At 39.8% G+C, this 20,723-nt stretch overlaps 1 protein-coding gene across 4 annotated transcripts in view; it reads right to left on the bottom strand.

The window, feature by feature from the left end:
* Positions 1-1,397: 1,397 nt before the first annotated feature.
* LOC126109883 (V-type proton ATPase 116 kDa subunit a 1) overlaps positions 1,398-20,723 on the bottom strand; it is a 117,696-nt gene continuing 98,370 nt past the window's right edge. For all 4 annotated transcript variants that reach the window (XM_049914965.1, XM_049914967.1, XM_049914968.1 and 1 more), the window contains exons 11-17: positions 16,900-17,009; positions 9,607-9,731; positions 9,319-9,434; positions 9,028-9,135; positions 8,658-8,892; positions 4,752-4,923; positions 1,398-3,050 (exon numbers count right to left, since the gene is read on the bottom strand). In XM_049914965.1, coding sequence (XP_049770922.1) covers positions 2,948-3,050; positions 4,752-4,923; positions 8,658-8,892; positions 9,028-9,135; positions 9,319-9,434; positions 9,607-9,731; positions 16,900-17,009 — 969 coding nt within the window. In that variant the 3' untranslated portion in view covers positions 1,398-2,947. The remainder of the gene's footprint in view (positions 3,051-4,751; positions 4,924-8,657; positions 8,893-9,027; positions 9,136-9,318; positions 9,435-9,606; positions 9,732-16,899; positions 17,010-20,723) is intronic.

The raw sequence follows: 20,723 nt of genomic DNA, 5'->3' as shown, positions 1-20,723 counted from the left end.
CCAAAACCTCTCAGACAAACAGAAGCTGAACAATGTCAAATTTAGCGTAAGGAGGGCTATGCGTGAAGCGTTCAGTGAATTCAAAAGTAAAATTCTATGTACCGACTTGACAGAAAATCCTAGGAAGTTCTGGTCTTACGTTAAATCAGTAAGTGGCTTGAAACAGCATATCCAGACACTCCGGGATGATGATTGCATTGAAACAGAGGATGACATGCATAAAGCTGAAATACTGAACACCTTTTTCCGAAGCTGTTTCACGGAGGAAAACCGCACTGCAGTTCCTTCTCTAAATCCTCGCACAAACGAAAAAATGGTCGACATCGAAATAAGTGTCCAAGGAATAGAAAAGCAACTGGAATCACGCAACAAAGGAAAGTCCACTGGACCTGACGGGATACCAATTCGATTCTACACGGAGTACGCGAATGAACTTGCCACCCTTCTAACAGCCGTGTGCCGCAAGTCTCTAGAGGAACGGAAGGTTCCAAATGATTGGGAGAGAGCACAGGTAGTCCCAGTCTTCAAGAAGGGTCGTCGAGCAGATGCGCAAAACTATAGACCTATATCTCTGATGTCGATCTGTTGTAGAATCTTAGAACATGTTTTTTGCTCGAGTATCGTGTCGTTTTTGGAAACTCAGAATCTACTATGTAGGAATCAACATGGATTCCAGAAACAGCGATCGTGTGAGACCCAACTCACTTTAGTTGTTCACGAGACCCAGAAAATATTAGATAACAGGCTCCCAGGTAGATGCTATTTTCCTTGACTTCCGGAAGGTGTTCGATAGAGTTCCGCACTGTTGCCTGATAAACAAAATACGGAATATCAGACCAGCTGTGTGGCTGGATTGAAGAGTTCTTAGCAAACAGAACACAGCATGTTGCTATCAATGGAGAGACGTCTACAGACAAAGTAACCTCTGGCGTGCCACAGGGGAGTGTTATGGGACCATTGCTTTTCACAACATATATAAATGACCTAGTAGATAGTGTCGGAAGTTCCATGCGGCTTTTTGCGGATGATGGTGTAGTATACAGAGAAGTTGCAGCATTAGAAAATTTTAGCGAAATGCAGGAAGATCTGCAGCGGATAGGCACTTGGTGCAGGGAGTGGCAACTGACCCTTAACATAGACAAATCTGGAAAAAGGCGTGCGCGCGCATGCACGCGCGCGCGCGCACACACACACACACACACACACACACACACACACACACACACACACACACACACACACACGTGTGTGTCATCTCTTGATCTCTTGAGGATGTTCATGACCGACTGAAGTCAGTAACTGGATTCATTTTTGTGTGTTGTAACTGGAATGAAATTGTTAGAACGTTACACTATGGTTTACAGTAAAAAATCTTGTTTTGATAATTAATACACAGAAACAGTCAAACACAAATTTAATGCAATTCTTTATAATACACTTAACATAGAACTTTTTTCCAGTATACTCAATACAACTTTTTTCCAGTATACTCAATACAAACTATCTTTCCAATTTAACAATTCATTTAGTTGCAAAAATTTTCTAAGCTAGTAATCTTAAAGAACAATATACCCTCCTATCTTTCTAAACAGTAACTGACAAGGACAGGATGATTACTAAACATTTTTCTAAACATGTAATCAGATCTTTACTGCTGTCATGGGAATTTTAAATCGATCATTGCAATTACTTCCACGTAAGGAGTGACTTAAAATTCTGAAGGGTAAATTGCAGGCACTGTCAATTTATATTTTAGAAATATTTGCTAAAAATTCCATTATAACTACTGTCACGAATTTTATCACTTCAGAGCTCAACACACTATATCATAAACTGTGCCTTGATATAGGGAAGAGTGTACATAGACAGAGCGCCACACACTGATAAATACAATTTCTTTAACAGAACATAAAATTAAACCAGGATTTTTCTCCATCCCTAAAGTAGCCCTCTGGTGTTTTGAATCTGCCCCTCTTATCTCATTCGTATGTGAATTAACTTACTATTTGATCTTGTGCCTACAACTGGTGAAATTAGTAGTGGTCATAGAGGCAAACAATAAATATTTTCATATTCCAGAATCTACTTCTGACTGTCCATTTGATAGTATTCCAAATGAACATAAAAACGGCATGCAATATTACAGACAGACTGAGCATAAACTTATCCAGTAGACTAAATATCTGGAGTATCTCAAATTCGCATCTTGTCATGTATGTGATAAGCATGATACATCTCTTATAGCTACTGTTTCAATAAATTATGGAAACATTAGTTAAAATTACTATGTCAACAGGACCCACAATGTGAACAAGAATGGTCTTAAGTACTTCAATCTCTTCCTGGTAGCTTGAAAGAAAAAATGTTATATACACAGTTGATGTGCAGCTACACGAGGAATGTATCAAATGAATTTGGCTATTCTCACAATCATATCTGACAGAATAGTACATTAAAACATGGTTACTCGATCTATGGAGTTTCCAAAGAATTTGCTTGAAGAGCTTGAACTTTAAGATGATAAAGTATGTATCTTTTACAACTACTACTGATTTAGGGAGTGATCTTACTGTTGACTATCTGCTGACGGGCATTACTTTTCTGAATGTGCAAAGTCTGCCACCAATTGAACAGGAATTCTAATACTGTGAATGGTCAACAGAACATCAGTTTGTAGTTATTACCCAGTACCATTAATTTAACACAGACACTATTCACAATCACCATTAGTTTCTCAAAATGCAACCAAATTTGTGGGATTTATCTTTACACAAAAAATGGTAATGACACAAGTCTCATTCTTTGGAAAGTTTATAATGAGATGTGCTAAATATTACAGGTAATGCATTTACAATAATCTACAAGTACTGCACAATGAGAAGAGACTGTCAACCTCAGCACTGAGAAGTAGTGCATAGCCAGGAAGACAGAGGTTGCATTGCTATTTCTAATCCTCCGGTGCTTGAGATGCAGAATCCAGGATTGCCTCGAATGAGAACGGCTGGAATGAATATCCCACACCAGCATAGAACTTGCTCTGGAACTCCACCCTGCACAGAAAAATCACAAGGTACAGTTATTTCACATCATTCTCAACAAACTACAGAAGCCTCTAATGGACGTAACGACGACATCACCTCCTTCAACAGTGAAAGTTCTCAGCAGCTATTGAGGCAAGAGAAGGTAGCCAATTATTAACTTGTTTTTCAAAGCTCATTTCAGTATATATCGGAATACTCTGAACATCATATTTTACTGTCTAAAAGATGTCAACTTTCCAGACTATAAGTATAAGCAGAGCTTGGTCTTTTCCATTCCGAGTTTGTTTAGAATGGGTATCACGGGAAGCAGATCCACTGGGCATTTAGAGCAACCTGCTTTAAACAACATGAGCAGGCAGTAGACACTGAGAATTTGACTGACTGTTCTCCTCCTCATGTTGGCAGTATGTTAAGCTTGTGTGTTTCTCACAAAAGGAATCATCTGGCGAAAAAGGTTGAATGGGGGGTCGAAACCACGACAACCAGTACAAGCCTCATAGACTGTGTAGCACAGGATCTGTGCTTTATTTCGCTGGAAGGTGGCTGGACGTCAACTTTCCCTCCAATGACTTCACAGCACCCCTTATACTGGCACCTCACTAGCATATAAATAGGCTTGTTGGAAGTCCTCTGCACTCTTGCACCTGAAGGTGACTGGCACACTGCCTCATTGCCAACACCGTTTAATGTAACGCACATCTGTTCTCCAATCTTCTAATGTCACAGCAACAAAAGCAACAGGTTTTTTAAAATGTTTTTATGACAGTTGCATATCATGCACCCCCCCCCCCCCCACACACACACACACAACAAATTGCATATCTTGTGATAAACACATTTTTTGACATTGCTGCACAGTCAATATAAATAGATTATTTTGTCTTTTTTTTCAACCTATAGATCGGCAGTGTCAAATATTTAAATATTGTAATTTATAAACATAATAAAATTCACATACACAAAAAAAGAATGATACAAAAGGAAAAAAATAGATTTAAAACCATTAATGGAATAAAAGTAATAATAAAAGTCATTTCGATAAAAATTTAAAGCCGTTATGAGTTTCAAATGTACAACCTTACCCTATTTCAGAATGAGATTTTCACTCTGCAGCGGAGTGTGCGCTGATATGAAACTTCCTGGCAGATTAAAACTGTGTGCCCGACCGAGACTCGAACTCGGGATCTTGCCCGCGAAAGGCAAAGGTCCCGAGTTCGAGTCTCGGTCGGGCACACAGTTTTAACCTGCCAAGAGTTGCTTACCCTATTTGTTATGCCATGTAACCAGCCAATATTATACTATTATATTTTAATTCTATTGAATGTCACATAAAATTCCAACCTTTTTTTGCATTGATTACTCCCAGACTAGGTCCCACCGGGGTGAATGACTGTAAGTGCAATACTTGGTATCATAACCTACATCATCATACAGATGGTTTCACAAAAAGTCAATCTCACCACTGAGGATCTCTCCTTGTAAGTGCTCATCTACCGCTGAACACCCCTATTACACAGTGATGGGACACCTTTACTCTTTCTGTTGTTCACTGTACATTTCAACTAATTTAATAGTGGGCAGTTGTTTCAAAAATTCAATACTCATGCTGACACTTTTCAACTGCTTATGACCAATTTACGTTTGTGCTGTATAGCCATGGCTACTAACTGAATGTTTGTAGAACATTTACTCTGATGACGGGGCACTCACCAGTGAAGCCGCAATGTGTGGAGGAATGCAGATAGTCCCTCCATAAGCACCAAGATGCCCACAGTAAGCACTGCCCAGAAGGCAAATACCAGCCATAGGGCAAAGCCTCCAGTCCAGCCCTCCACTACCAGTCCATTCTTCATCACCATACTCCACAGCACCTCAGACAGCTCTGGAAATGAACATATGGAGTAAGCAATCTACTCGACATAAAATACCTGAAGACAAAGGGCAAGAACTTATTGAGAACAATGCACAGCATCTCTATAACAAATTAAAAAAAGGTACAATGAACTGTTTATACTATTCATCCCATGTTGTACAGATTTTATAAAATTATTAAATATGATAGATAATACTGAAAAAAAGCACAACACTTCCAATTACAATTATGCCTAAGTTTTCATACTACAGTTTTTGCTCTCACAGTACAGTACTATCGTTTGTGGTTCAGTAAGCATGTGTCTTATGTGATTTATACTGGGTGACTTGGGCCTCTGTATCAAATTTACCTAAAATATAAAAAAAAACTAACTGTCAGAAATGAATATTTAATTCTTAACTGTGAAAACATCTAACTGCAGCAAACTGAGCTCTCAGTAGTTCAAAATGACATCTTCCATTATTGATACACATATCACAGTACTGTATTAGACAATATTCCGACGGGACAGAACTCGGAGTTCAAAGTCACCTAACTGCATTACTTGCACAAGTTTCTTGACAGTGTGTAACTGCTGCATCAATACATTCCACAACATATTATTCAAAGCTGACGGGTTCTTATTAATAAATCTGTTCCCTAGCAATCTGACACCATCTCCTCAAATGCTACTGTGCAAGTAATTCTTTGCTGAGAAGCTCAGCTGCGTCGGTGGCATTATTTATCAGCACTATTACTTTATTTTCATGTCACTCTATGAAAGAAATCAAAGAAAATTCTGGGAGATGAGTAACACTGCAAGATGACCTAATAACAATGCTATAGCTTATACAATCATGATCCTCCTGGCTGGAAAACCTCTAATGGTATCATGACAGGTATCAAATGGATGTTCTCTTCCCTCTGCCTTTTCCCTGACCTGCTAACTGCATCCATTTTTCATGTCGTCGAGCAATCCAAATTGTCAATGTTCTTCCCCTCCCTTTCTTAGTGTATTTCTTTTCCTTATTCATATCATTTCATACCTTTTCTTTCTTCTTCTATTCCTAGAAGCACTTCTTCCTTCATCATTGTCACTCCATTTCACTTTATGTATTTTTTCCACTACCATATTTCAAAACCACCACAGGATTATTCCTCTCTCTTTCTTCCTGATTGTCCGCAATTCATTGCTTTATAATACTACACTCCCGACATGAACTTCTGAAAAAGTCGTGCTCGGATAGCTCAATAACAAAGGACTTGCCCACAACAAGCAAAGTTCCGAGGTTTTAATCAGTCAGGTTGTTCCAACAATATCCTTGTCTACCACCTCTCATATGTTTCCTCACTGACAATTTTCTGTGCCTGTTCTTGCTTTTTATACAGCCCCTTTATCCCTCTTTTGTCCTTCCAGTCTGCTACATCTTTCAAGGTGTTCAGGGGAATACTTTCGTCAACCAAATCAAACACCTTTCCTCAATAAATAAAACATTAAAATTTAGCATTCAGGTAACTGATTTTTCAGATAACTCCTCATTTACAGTAACATACTGTACTATGGGCTACAACACATTTTGTGAACCTACTCATATAGCCTGGTATTTACGTAACCTCTAGAACCATCATATGATCACCATACTTTTAAGAAGTGAAAAAGGCCACATCAGCTCCAATGCAAGACAATTTTTGAAACACATTGGATATTCTGTGAAGGATTAATGTGGTAAACCACAATACCTGGCAAAATGAGACCTTCAAAGAAGAAATTCCAGTCACAGAATTTCTAATGTATATCCCCAGGGTGACGGATGGAATCGGCCACATTCTTTGAAAGCACAGCATCGAGATAGTGTAGATACTCATTGACATAAAATTAGTGAGTGCTTCAGATCAACCAAAGACAAATGGCACCCCACTCATTGCATCAGCAGATTACACTTGTTGCATACACTGAGACGACAGAAGTCATGGGGCAGTGACGTGCACATATACAGACGGCAGCAGTACCACATACAGGAGGTATAAAAAGCCAGTGCATTGGTGGGGCCATCATCTATACTCGGGTGATTCTTGTTAAAAACATGTCCAATGTGATTAAACTCTGAACACGGGGAGCTAGACACATTTCTGCCAACAGAGGCACAGGACCCTAAAATGAAGTATTTCATTTTTATTTCATATTGACATTTTTGTACCAAATTTTAATTTATTGAAAGTACTCATTTTCATGCAAGTAGTAACTGAGGGAAAAATAATTTATTAAAATAATGCTTCAATATTTGCCAATTAACATTTCCATTAAATATGAAATTAAATTGAAAGTAACGATACTGACCAAATTCCACAATCTGTATTACATACTTTAACAAAATTAGATACCTGGTTTGATTTAAATTTGTTAAAATTAAACATGGAAAAGAATGAGTTAATGGAGTTTAAATCAAAACAAGCAAAATTATAAGTCACAGAAACCAGGATTTGCAGAAAGCTAACTATGTGAAATTCCTAGGAATGCAACTAGATAAAAATCTATCATGAGGATCACATATACAGTATCTTGCAAATTAAATAGCCTAGCATTTGCAATGAAGATATTGTAAAATGATACCAGTAGGGGCCCAAGAAAAGTAGTATATCACAGCTACTTTGGGTCAGTAGTAAGGTACGGAATTGTATTTTGTGGTAACTCAAACAATGTGTGTACAATACTAAAACTTCAGAAAACCATCATTAGAAATACGAACAATGTAGAGCGAAGAAAATCATGCCAACCAATCCTAAAAAATCTTAGCATATTAAGTGTTCCCTCACTGTACATATGAGCTGATTATCTTTGTACACAGTACCCCTGATTTATTTGTAGCAAATCATTTTCAAGGTGATTACAACACCAGAAATCAAAATAATTTTATGCCCACCCATCATTTAAAACTGTATGCTCAAACTCCATGAAAATTTATAACAAAGTTAAAGGATGAGAATTGCTCAGCATAAATTTAAAACACTGAAAAACCTTATATGAGAAACTAGTGCAAAAATGTTGCTATTCAGTAGAAGAATTCATAAATGACAATCTGAAAATTTGGTAAGTACTTAGACTTAATAATTTTTCTTCAAAAGTAACAAACTTTTAAAAATTAATTGCTTAATTAATTATTCAGTACCATATATTAATGATTTTATAGGGAAAAGTATAAATCAGTTTTTGTGTTTTGACAAATCTCCTGTACATTAAGTCAATAGCTTGAAACTGTATATTAAGAGACAAACTTCTATTCTATAATAAATATGGAATTTTTAGAAAGTAAGGAAAAATTGTTTCCCATCCAGTGACTCTGTGCTTATCAGCTTGGTGGATTTGTGGAAAAGCTCAACATGTAGAACTCCAAAACACACAAGTCTAAAGTGATGTATTGTTCTGCTTAAGGAATTTACGTCCGAACACTGACTTTCAGTCCCCTCGTAAGTTACAAAAATGCCAAATTAATGAATCATCTGGTGAAATAAGCAAGGTGCTCCCTAACCAATATGCACTGCACTGGGGAAGGCATTATGCATCTCATCTGTAGACAATTTTCAAATTTAATTTCATAGGTGACAATGAAGTGAAGGACCACTTATTTGACTAAGTGCCACCAAAGTTTATTACTTCCAGTGCCACCTCTATGAAATATAATTTCTCCTACTCTATATTTAAAATATATTGCCATAGTGAAATAAATTATTTGAAAAACAAGTAAAAGATAGCCACTTATACTTACGGGCGTGCGCCAGTGACAGTGCCCAAAGTCGCAAATACGAGGCAGTGTGAGAGACAGAGCCTAGCACGTACTCTATCGTGTGGATGCCCTGATGGATGAAGATTTCTCCCAGGTCGTGGTCTTCACTGCTCTGCGGCGCGGGAGCCCCATCTGTACTGTCCTTGTGTGCTGTCCCTGACATTGATCCCACCTCTGCATCCATGCCGTTCTCTGCAGGTACGGGATGGCTTGAAAGCTGGGGAAAGTCAGAAGATTGTCTGTTAAATGAAAGAGCAAACTGACTCAACACAGTATCATCTCCTGCGAGATATTTACCCTCAAATGTGTCAAATGCCTCAAAACATTGCAGGGGGTACAGATTATTACTCACCGGTTGGTGGGCTTTGCGGTGCCTCATTATCAAAACAATGGGTTTTGCAAGAAGCATCCAAGGAACACACAGTAGAGCAAGAACAACAAAGAACCTCTGCAAGCCTTTCTGCAATACAGAAGAAAGAAAAATTGCATACACTAAAAGTAATGCAAAAATGCGAAACTGGTGAAATTAATTTCCAGAATAAGTTGTTTGAAAACACAGATTAATTCTATTTGAGGTAAGACTGATGATAATGTAGAGTGAAACCAAACAAATTCAATGAAACATTTTTCCACTCTTGCTCACCTGTCCACTATACATGAACTCATCACAACCTTTTGGAGGAACACTACCTTTGAACAATACCATATTGATGAAAGTGATTAAAATTGATGGAGCACACGCAGGGCCTGCCGTGAAACCTGAAAAAAGAAAGAATGTGTGTTTAGTCATCTATCAAATCACAAGCTATAAATTTATTCTAATGCTCCGAAAGTGAAAACCAAGATGACTTTAACAAATCCTCCACTGTAATCACAAATGCTGTCTACTATAGTAGAATTACAAAATGCCAAAAATTTAATTCTCACTTACCAAATGTCGGTCCATAGTTCACCCATTTGACAAACATCAAGATACACATGTAGAGGAACAAGAAGATCAAAAAAATTATCTGTGGGACGAACTCGCATATGATGTTAATGGAATTTTTGAAATACCTGGAGAACAGAAATGGAGCCACGTAAATAAATTTGCCTTATCATAACCTGTTTAATAAACACGGAGTCAATACTCTATTGTAAAACAAATATGAGAGTGATATGTGAATTACTCAAATGGACGCTGATGAAAACTAACATCATAATTAACACATGTACACTATGTACCAAAAGGAAAATTCAATTCAGAAAATCATGACCAAAACATAGCTTCAGCTGGCAAAATACAAAGTACTGCTGATGGATAAACTTAAAAGAATAGAAAACTATTACAAGTGTGGGGAACATATGAGTTCCTTCATTAGGGATGGAAGTGGCATTAGTTTGGGAAGGCTGGAAAGGAGTGGCAGCTTGCTCAGACCCACCTATTGCAAGCGTGATAGGAGGCGGAGATGAAAGATGTTGGAGAAAGTAGGAAGTCAAAGGTAGGCACTACAGCAGCATCATATTGAAGGGAAAGTGTGAAAATCCAACACTGCTACTCACTCTACTCACTCTTTTACCTGCTTTCTCGCTAACCTTTGTTTCATCTTTTTCTCAACAGCTAGGTCATTCACAACCTGGCCTCAGACACTGCCCTCAACTTTGTGCACCCTATCTAACTGCCCTCCTAAAGAAAGAATACAGAAGTTCTGGAAGTGTGTGATTTCTTCTTCTTCTTCTTCTTCTTCTTCTTCTTCTTCTTCTTCAAGTGCTTCTATCAGTGATACTCAGAATTTCACCATCAGAAAGTAAGTGCAAGGGTGGATCAAATATATATCAGAATTTTTGTTGTGTGTGCCTTTTTGTAAACAGAGAGTGGTGCGATCTCTCCTCGTCGTTACTTTGGTTTCCAATGGCTGTTCTCCACAGCTAGATTGACTGAAGAAACAGTAATGTCAGAGCGAAAGGTAGTGTCCTCTGTTGCACAACACATTATAATAAAATCTGTCACAATAAAGGTTGTAAAACTGTTCAACTTTTTGGGAAGACTTGCAGCACAGTTCAGAGACAACACCCTGAGAAAGACTCAGGAGTATGCATGGCACAAACATTTGTATCAGGACAAGAAGTAACTGAGAAGGCAGCTCACCAACTTCGCACAAGGACTAGCATGACATAGCATCCAGACTGTTAGCCAGCTTACTGAAGACAATCACTGAATAACAGTTGCTCAAATTGCTACTGGACCAAACAAAACATCATGACAATGCTTGACCGAGCACAGCTGCCCAAACTCAACAAAAAATCCAGAAACTGTTGTGGACCACAGTAGTCTGGACTTAATGCCCCACATGTTTCATTTGTTTGGACCACTAAAAAAAAAGCAGTCTGAGTGCACACATTTGACATTGCTGTCAAAGCTTTCATGGACAACTGGCTGCTGCCACAGCCACATTCATTTTACAGAAACAGATCAAGACACTGTCTAACCACAAGGAAAAATGTGTTTCCACGTCAGTTGACCTCACAGAAAAGGTGATCCATTGTTTGTTGGCCTCCACATTTTACAGTGCCATTCCACTGGAAAATTTCTATTTGACAAGATTGTCCCTGGATTTACAAACACCCAATCTTAGCCTCTTTAGTCATCTCGGCTGATCAATCTAAAGTACTTCCAGACGGTAGAAACGCAGAAAGTTTACCCACCTTAGAAGTGTGTCACATCTACCTGCCCACAGTTGTTCTCTGCCAGTGCATGGAGACATATATATAGTGTGGACGTTTAAGTAAAGTTCTGGAGCTAATCCTGTATCTTGGTGGTTGATGGCCATGGAGTATATAATTTTTTCATCATTTAACAAAAATGTATTTTGCATGTGTATCAAGTTTTATTCATTTTCGCACTAACACTAATTAAATATAAAATATTTGCCATTAGGTGGCGACAATGGTAAGTAGCGGTTGAAAGAAACAGATTGCAGACGTCAGGCAGTTAGCTTGGACCTCAGTCAACATAACCTCATTCAAACATTAGTCGATCTGTGTCTGCATTGTAAAGTTGTTCTTGATTGAAAATGTCAGTTTATGAGCCTAATTCTCGTCATTTGCAGTAGGTGTTACAATTTTGCTTCAATATGAAGAAACAGAAGCTGATCCTCATCGAATGCTCTCAAGTACTTATGATAAGGACGCTATTAGTGAAAGAACGTGTCGTGAGTGCTTTCAACACTTCAAGAACGGTGATTTTAACGTCGTAGACTGGCATAGGGGTGGGAGAGAGAATGTTTTCGAAGATGCAGAATTGGAGACATTGCTGAGTAAAGACTCGTGTCAAACTCAATAAGAATTGGCACGATTAGCAGGAGTGACACAGAAAGCCATTTCACAACGTCTCAAGGCTATGGGCATGATTCAGAAAGAAGGAACTTGGGTCCTGTGTGAGCTGAAACCCAGAGACATTGAACGGCATGTGTGTGTTTGTGAGCAGTTGCTTCAGAGACAAAAACGGAAGGGATTTCTGCATCGCATTGTGACCAGGTACAAAAAATGGGTTCATTACGATAACCCTAAATGCAAAAAATCAGGCGAATATCCCGGCAATGCTTCCATGTCGATGGCCAAACCGAATATTCGCAACTCCGAAATCACACTCTGCATTTGTTGGGACCAGCTCAGCGAACCAGCTCGGCGTCGTGTACTATGAGGTGTTAAAACCAAGTGAAACAATCACAGGTGCTCGTTATCGAAAGCAATTAATGCATCTGAGCAGAGCATTAAAAGACAAACTGCCACAATACATGGAGAGGCACGATAAAGTGATTTTGCAGCACGACGACGCTTGACCCCACGTTTCAAAAGGGGGTCAAAAACTTGGAAATGTTAAAATGGGAAGTCCTACCCACCTGTGGCTTCATCTAGCAGGATAACCGACGGTGTCACAAGACCAGAACAGTGCTACATTCGTTTTAGGAGCACAATAGTGAATTTACATTCATGTCTCGGCACCAAATTTGCCTGATGTGAACCCACAGGAAAACGAGGGGGGGCACTTTTTGTCACCCTTCTTGGCTTATCTTGGGTCATACCAAGTCTAAATTTTGAAGAAGAGAGCAGACATCTTACACCTTGCAATGCTTTAGTCTCTCCGACTGAAAATAAGTATTTTAGTCACACTTGCAACACGTAAACAACATTATACATTTCTGCTCTGAATTTTACTACTGTCTGATCCATTAGCTACACTTACTGATACTCTAAAGGTAATGTTTGTGTTCTTTAAACAACCTTTCTTGTGGTTCTGACATACCAGTTCCTTCTGACAAACTGTTGAGCCCTTCATATTACCATCCCACTGAAAACCATTCCAGATGATCATCTTCTGTATATTTTCAAGTTACCAGACTTCAGGTCACACTATCAGATCGCTTTTGCCTAATTACATACATTACATTAAACTGGATATGTTGTTACCTACTAGTTACCTTATGAAGCATTTACAGGGTGGCTTCCTATATTCATGAGAAAGTCTTCTCTGAACACGACCGTGTCATATCAGATAAAACTCTCAAGCTTTTATTGGTGTGTCTACCACTTGTCTTCAGGGATAAAATGAGTGTCACGGCTGGTTCTGTGTTCTGCTTCTTACACGGGCAAGCCAGCACTGTCTGACACCTACCACAGGAGAGTGTCGCAAAACTAAATGGTGTCACATGCTGAGGGACACCAACACCACATTTGAAACTGCCAGTTCCGCCTCCCTGTACGTGTCCCTCCTGTTACCCATCTATAAACAAAGTGTCATCTTGCCCCCCACTGTGGAATTTTCTAGATTCTGCTGATCTTCCTATATAAGCAGAATAGTGTGCCAGTCCCAAGTAAGTAATTTTATTCCTGATATGATGGCAGAGAACTGTTGAAAGCTCAACAATTTTATTCAAAATGATGCAACTTGAATATTGAGAAGTTTTTATTCCATTTTGTATCAACACCTCCCCTCCTCTCCACCCCCCCCCCCCAACACACACACACACACACACACACACACACACACACACACACACACACACACACACACACACACACACACACACAAATGACAAACTGCAAGAAGGTACCTGATGAGTAAAAGCTATAAAAAGAACACTGTCATGTTATCTTTATGCTCTAAAAGCTTAAACTCTCTTCCAAAACACTTCCCAATATGTACTGCTCACAATCATTTCTATTTTATTTTATTTTTAGGTCAATTTGACCTAATACTGAGCCTCTATTTAAATATTTCTTGTGAATGTTTCCCAAATTAATCCATTTATTGAAGTGAGTCAATGTATCAACTGACCACATTCTGTATCATCTTGTGTAATGTCAACTATTTTTGCTTTTCCCCACAAGCAAACCAATTTGCTCTGTAAAGTTGTCGCAGTGGTGCCATTTTTATAAATTCTAATTTTTTTAACCAGGAGCTGAGGTAACTGAGTACGGATAACCTCTAAAGTTTATTCCTTAACGAAACAATTCATTTGCATTTTTGTTTCATTTACCATGTACCACACAGCATTCAGTGCCATAAATACGAGGTGTATTCAATATGTAATGCAACAAACATTTTTTTCTCCACAAATTTTGGTCGAGATATGCACAATTTGTTGTGGGAAATTGTGGAATATTGCCACTTCTGCCACCATAACTAATCAAGTTTGATAGATGGCAGTGCTGTATGTAGTCTTCAAAACGGTGTCTGTAATGGAGGAGTATTCCGAGCAGGGAACTGTCACTGCATTTCTTTTGGCAGGATGTCTACAGAGACCTGGCAGTGAACAAAAGCAGGGTGAGTCATTGGACAAGGCATTTGTCACCATCACAACAAGGTTACGCAAACCTATCTAGTCTCCCACGTGCCAGCAGCTGCACACAGCTAGGACTCCTACAATCTCGGAACTTGCGCTCTCAGTGGAGGTGGGTGACTGTTCACAATCAAAACACTTCACTGCTCAACTGGACATCTGTTGATAGTGATGTCACAGTCACCCACTAGATGGGGTACTCAAAGATGTTCGCCCACTGGATTCCACACCACCTTACAGAAGATCATAAAGAACAAGGAAGGACCATCTGTGCAGAACTGCTTGCGTGTTACCAGGCTGATTGTGACAATTTTTTGACAATCATCATCACAGGTGACAAAACGTGGGTTCGTCACTCTAAACTGGAAACGAAACGGCAATCCACCGAGTGGTCCCACGCCACCTCTTCTCTGAGGAAAAGATCAAAGCCACACACCCGGCCATTAAAGTCACGGCGACAATCTTCTGGGATTCTGAAGGGATGATTCTGTTTCGTGTCCTCCCTTGCGGTACAATAATGACATTTATTGCGCTACACTCAGTAAACTGAAGAAGCGACTTCAGCGTGTTCGTCGGCACAAAAATGCAAACAAAATTCTCCTTCTCCGTGACAATCCGAGACCTCAAAACAAGCCTATATCCAAGAGGAGCTGCTCACGAAACTTCATGGGACTATTGTTCCTTATACAGCCTACTGACAATCTCACACATTCCGACTTCCATCTGTTTGGCACAATGCGGCTTGCACTCCGCAGGAAGTATGTGGAAGATGGTGAAGTTATTGGTGCAGCAGGATGTTCACTCTGATGTCAACCAGCAGAGTGGTACATGCAGGCATACAGGCACTCCCAGTAAACTGGCATAAGCCCATCGCATTGCACAGAGATTATTTTGAGAAACATGGTTTTACAGAAAAACATGTTTTTTACAACCAAGAGGATGGGAAATAATATGGTTACCGTATTTACTCGAATCTAAGACGCACTCGAATCTAAGCCGCACCCGAAAAATGAGACTCGAAATCGAGGAAAAAGAGTTTCCCGAATCTAAGCCGCACCTGAAATTTGAGACTCGAAATTCAAGGCCGCACCTCCGAATTGAAACAAAGTTGGTCCATTTTTCAGGTGTGGCTTAGATTCGAGTGTGGCTTAGATTTGAGTAAATACGGTAATAATGGCTGCTTGAAACAGGTAAGGTTTTATTGTACATGGGAGTGGCAACTCGTTAAATAATGAAGGTGCAAATGAGAATGTGGATATGCAGATTGCCTTAAATGGGAGTGTCTAAATTATGGTTTCAAGTTTTCTTTCCAAGTTACATCAGAAAAACAATCTCTTCAGTGTTGACCAACCCTAGAATCACAGTGTCATTTATAGCATCACATCTCCAGTTTATTAGTACACAGTGTAACTGCATCTTTTACACGGCAATGCATGCTGATAGCAAACACATAATTCTTGCTTTTTTGATTAATTTTCATGGTACTTAATGTTTTCATCTGTTTTGGGTTGTACGTATTTTATGTACACGAAGATGCTTGCGTATTATGGAGCTACTGAGTGCACTTAGGCTCCCATACTGTGTAACACAATATTAACAAGTTGTCAGCTTTTTTTTTTCATGTTCCATGTTACCTCATTAATTATTTACAGTGTAGGCATATACTAACTGCTCAACAATTATTCAAGATTGTCATGTTTTGTATTCTACATGCCAAATTCTCACAGAACCAATAAATGTGTGTTCTGTTCGAGCTAATGATGGTGGCGGCTGAGTGTGCATGAAGTGTGCTTGCTTGTGTGAATGTGTGCATTTTCTTTGATGAAAAAGGCTTTCGTCGACAGCTGCATGTGTAACAGTCTCTTCATTGGTCTTCATGTTGTGCCTGTCTGCAACTCAATGGATCATCTTTACATTGAGTAGCAATCTATCCTATCTGTTGTATAGTTCTTATTATAAACTGGAGTTTCTACTGTTTAGTTATCATATGTACGATGTCCCAGGAGGAATGGTCAATTGTCAACGATCTATAAGGAATGATCATTTGAAGCACAAGAGTCCAGTAAACAATTCTTTTATGTTTTGTAATAAATGTGCAGAGTATTTTTGTTTAAGTTTATTCCACAATGCTTAAAAGTTGTGGCAAAAATTGAACATGATTTTATCCAGATTTAAGCTGTGTGTGTGAAAAAAAAGGCACGAAAATATTACGTTGTAATTCTCACTATTGTGAACTATGTTGGGCACAATGAAGGCGCACATACATGAATGCTTGTAACAATCTATGGGCACAATTATATCATAACCATTACTATCAATATTTTTCAAATCACACACTAATAAAAGTTCATGAGGAAAACATTATCTGATACTTAAAGTAAATCACATAATCAGGAACTCACAAGTGATTCCAAAGACTCAGAAGAACTCCGAACAGCATGTGCAGCACACCAAGAATGATTGAAATTTTCATCTTGTAAGAGTTCATGAAGATGATTTTATTTTCAGCCAGCTGAAATGGAAGGAATGTATGTATGTATATTCAGATTTATTTCATACACAGAACAATGATTTTTCCTCTTACTATTAATAGACGGTAATCTAGCTATCCATACAGCAGAATCATTCTGCAATCAGCTTCAAACGCTGGTTCTCTAAATTGTCTCAATAGTGTTCTCCAGAAACAATGTCACCTTCCCTTCAGCGATTCCCATTTGAATTCCCAAAGCACATCTGTAATACTTGCATGTGTATTTGAACCTACCAGTAACAAACCTAGAAGCCAGAGTGTGAATTGCCTCGATGTCTTGCTTTAATCCTACCTGGTGGGGATTCTAAACACTATCACTACTAAAGAATGGGTCACAGATGAACAACATTTTCCTAAATTCTTCCAACAAACTAAAGTCGACCACTTGCCTTCCCTACTACAATCTTTACACGTTCGTCCCATTTCATGACACTTGGCAGTTTTCCCCTAGACATTTAAATGACCCGACTGTGTCAAGCAGGACACTAATAGTGCTGTATTCAAACTTTAAGGATTTGTTATTGCTAATCATCTGCATTAACTCATTTTTCCACAACTAGAGCTAGCTGACATTCATCACACTAACCAAAAATTCTGTCCAAGTCATCTCATATCCTCCTACATTCACCTAATGGCAACACCTTCCTGTAAACCATAGCATCATCATCAGTAAACAGGCACAGATTGCTGCTGACCCTATCCCTTTATGTGTGTAGAGAAAAATAGTGGTCCTGTCACACTTACCTCAGCAAGTATGTTAACAACATAATGGGTTCTTGACAAACTGTGCCAGACAGACTCAGCCTGGTTTTCCCACTTCCCGAGTGATCACCTTAAATGCTTCAGCTATCTGAGCACACTTTACATCCAATAATTTCTGAAAATGTCTTCAAAATAAGCAGTTTACTTCTTAGTTAGGAAGACTCTTGTTCAAGTTTTTAAAGCAAGAAATAAATTTTGGACATCTGAAAAATGTAAAAACAACAATCTTTTTGACATGAGCATCAGATATTTCTATGGACTGACACTTTTGTGTGCTCTAATGAATGTGTCATGTCTCCCATAGTAATGTTTTGAGAAACACTAAAAATGATTGCAGAAGTTGGTTGGTTTATTGGGATTTATGGGAGCAAACAGGAAGGTCATCAGTCCCTTGTTTTGAAGATGGTCCATTCGGACAGATTTACATCTCAGAAGAGTCATAACGGTAAAAAGTAAAAGGCTAAAAAACATTAAAGTGCAGTCGTGTCGTCAATGGTGAAAAGAAAAGGAGGGAAGTCAGCAAGTGGGCAACCACAAGGCTATGCTAGAGGCAGGAAATATCCCACTTCTGATGCAGTACAGGAAGACCATCTGCTATTCGAAAGCGTTCAACCGCTAGAATGTAAAAGTGCATACTGTTAAAAGGAGGCTAACCAAATCTAAAAAGCGATAAAAATAGAGTAAAAGGGAGAGAAAAGAGAATCTTGGCCAGGGAGGGGAGTCAGGAAACTCCAACACAGCTTACAGTGGGAGACACCCTAACCCTCACCACCCTGCCCTACTCCAGATGGAGGTTAAAAACCTTAGAACTGAAAGTCTGCCAATATTAAAGGTAAAGTGCGGGCAAGTCTGCACTTGGTACACACAGCCAAAAGAAGGGGGCATTCCACCAAAATGTGGGCTACTGACTGGAGGGCTCCACAACCACGAAGTGGGGATGGCTCATTACGCAAAAGAAAATCATGGGTCAGCCTGGTATGGATGATGTAGGGACGACACAGGGTGGTCAAGTCCTTTCGGGAGAGATGGAAGGAAGAACGCCACAGGACAGGTGTCACCTTAATCGCACGGAGTTTATTAGACAGGGAGGTAGCCTCCCAAGAGCTGGCTCATGATTGTGCGAAGTGGGGTTTGATATGAAGCTGTAAATCCACCGCAGGAGGGGTTACAGAGAAGGGGGGCGGGGGGGGGGGGGGCGGGGGGGGGGGGAGGTAAGTGACTGCTCCCCCAGCCAAACGATCAGCAAGCTCATTACCTGAGATACCCACATGACCAAGGACCCGAAGGAAGTCAACAGAACAAGCAGCATGGTGAAGATCAGCGAGACAGTCACGGATGGCCAAGAAAACGCGACGGTGGGAAAAACATCGATCAATAGCCTGAAGGCCACTCATTGAGTACATACATAACAAAACACGATTAAGTTGGGACCATTTAATAAAGGTAAGGGCCTGGGAAATTGCAATCAAATCTGCAGTAAACACCCCACATGCAGTTGGCAGGAAATTATTTTCCATGCCAACAGAGGACATGAAGGCATACCCGCACACCATCAGCAGATTTGGAGCCATCAGTATAAAAAACAACAGCCATCCCAAAACTCTCATAAAATCGGCAGAAAAAACAATGGAACACCGGAACACCATCAGGGACAGAATCTTTCGGAACTCGGCAGAGATCCATCCGAATCTGAGGCTGAGGAACTAACCAAGGGGCGGGGGAGACAGGACAAAGAAGGAAACTGAAAATCACGACGAAGAGATGCAAGGCAGAGCTCAATCGTTAAACCCGCCCAGGGCGGGAATCAGTTGGGCGACGTCCTTGGTCTGGGAACAAGATAGAATAGGAAGGATGAGTGGGAGAGGAATGGACAGCAATTGCATAAGAAATCAGAAGCTGGGAACAGAAAGGGGGAGGGAAGGGGGGCGGGGGGGGGGAAATCCCAGCTTCAACCAGGAGACTATCAAGAGGTCTAGTAGGGAAGGATAGCACGATGGTGGACCGGATCCAGGAGGTGCAGTGTGGAAAGAGCAGCCGAACCATAAACGTGACAACCAAAGTCCAAGCGAGAGAGCAGTAAAGCTGATAAAGGTGGAGAAGAGTGGAACGATCTGCACCCCAAGAAGTGTGGGCAAGGAAGCGAAAGTCATTAAGTTTACGGAAACATCCTATTCTCAGAAGTCTGATATGAGGCAGCCAAGTGAGCTTGTTGTCAAAAAGAAGACCCCAGGAAACGAAACAGTGGGACCACAGGTAATCGTCGTGCATTGAGGTGGAGCTCCTTGTCGTATAGAATATATCAGACGTGTTTTCCTGTGGAGGAATCGGTTGACCTATGACCTTGCGATCAAATGTTTTCGGTTCCCATTGGAGATGCACATCCTTTCGGCTACTAATCGCACGGTTTTGCGGTGCGGTCGCAAAACACAGACACTAAATTTATTACAGTGAACAGAGATGTCAATGAATGAACGGACAGATCATAACTTTGCAAAAATAAACTTTTCAACTGAGGGAATACTTGAACCAAGGACCTCTCATTCCGCAGCTGCTCATGCTAACCACGAGACCATGGCGCTCCTGAGCTCACACTCTCCTTTATGTTGCCTATCTTGCACATGGACTATTCAGTTTGTATATTTTGCTTATTTTTTCATAGTTCCACACAACTACTTCCTGTTTTCTCGATTGATCTGTGTTTAGTTTTTCAAGGCCTATCCACTATGCCAACTTATAACTAAATCTGAGGGGGGTGCAATGGGGAGGTTCCCTTGTTAGTATTTCTCTTTCATATGATACACAGCAAAATAGTCTCCAAGACTTAACGGAACTCCACAGGACTTTCACATTAAGTTGTTTTAACATACATAGCAGTTTCTTCATTTTCATTTATTTGTTACAGAAATAAGTATTAGTTGGTGTTGCCTCATGTGA

Source organism: Schistocerca cancellata, chromosome 12 (genome assembly GCF_023864275.1).
Source record: "Schistocerca cancellata isolate TAMUIC-IGC-003103 chromosome 12, iqSchCanc2.1, whole genome shotgun sequence".
In the NCBI taxonomy this organism is placed as follows: Eukaryota; Metazoa; Arthropoda; class Insecta; order Orthoptera; family Acrididae; genus Schistocerca; species Schistocerca cancellata.
This window is presented reverse-complemented; position numbering and strand designations above follow the sequence as displayed.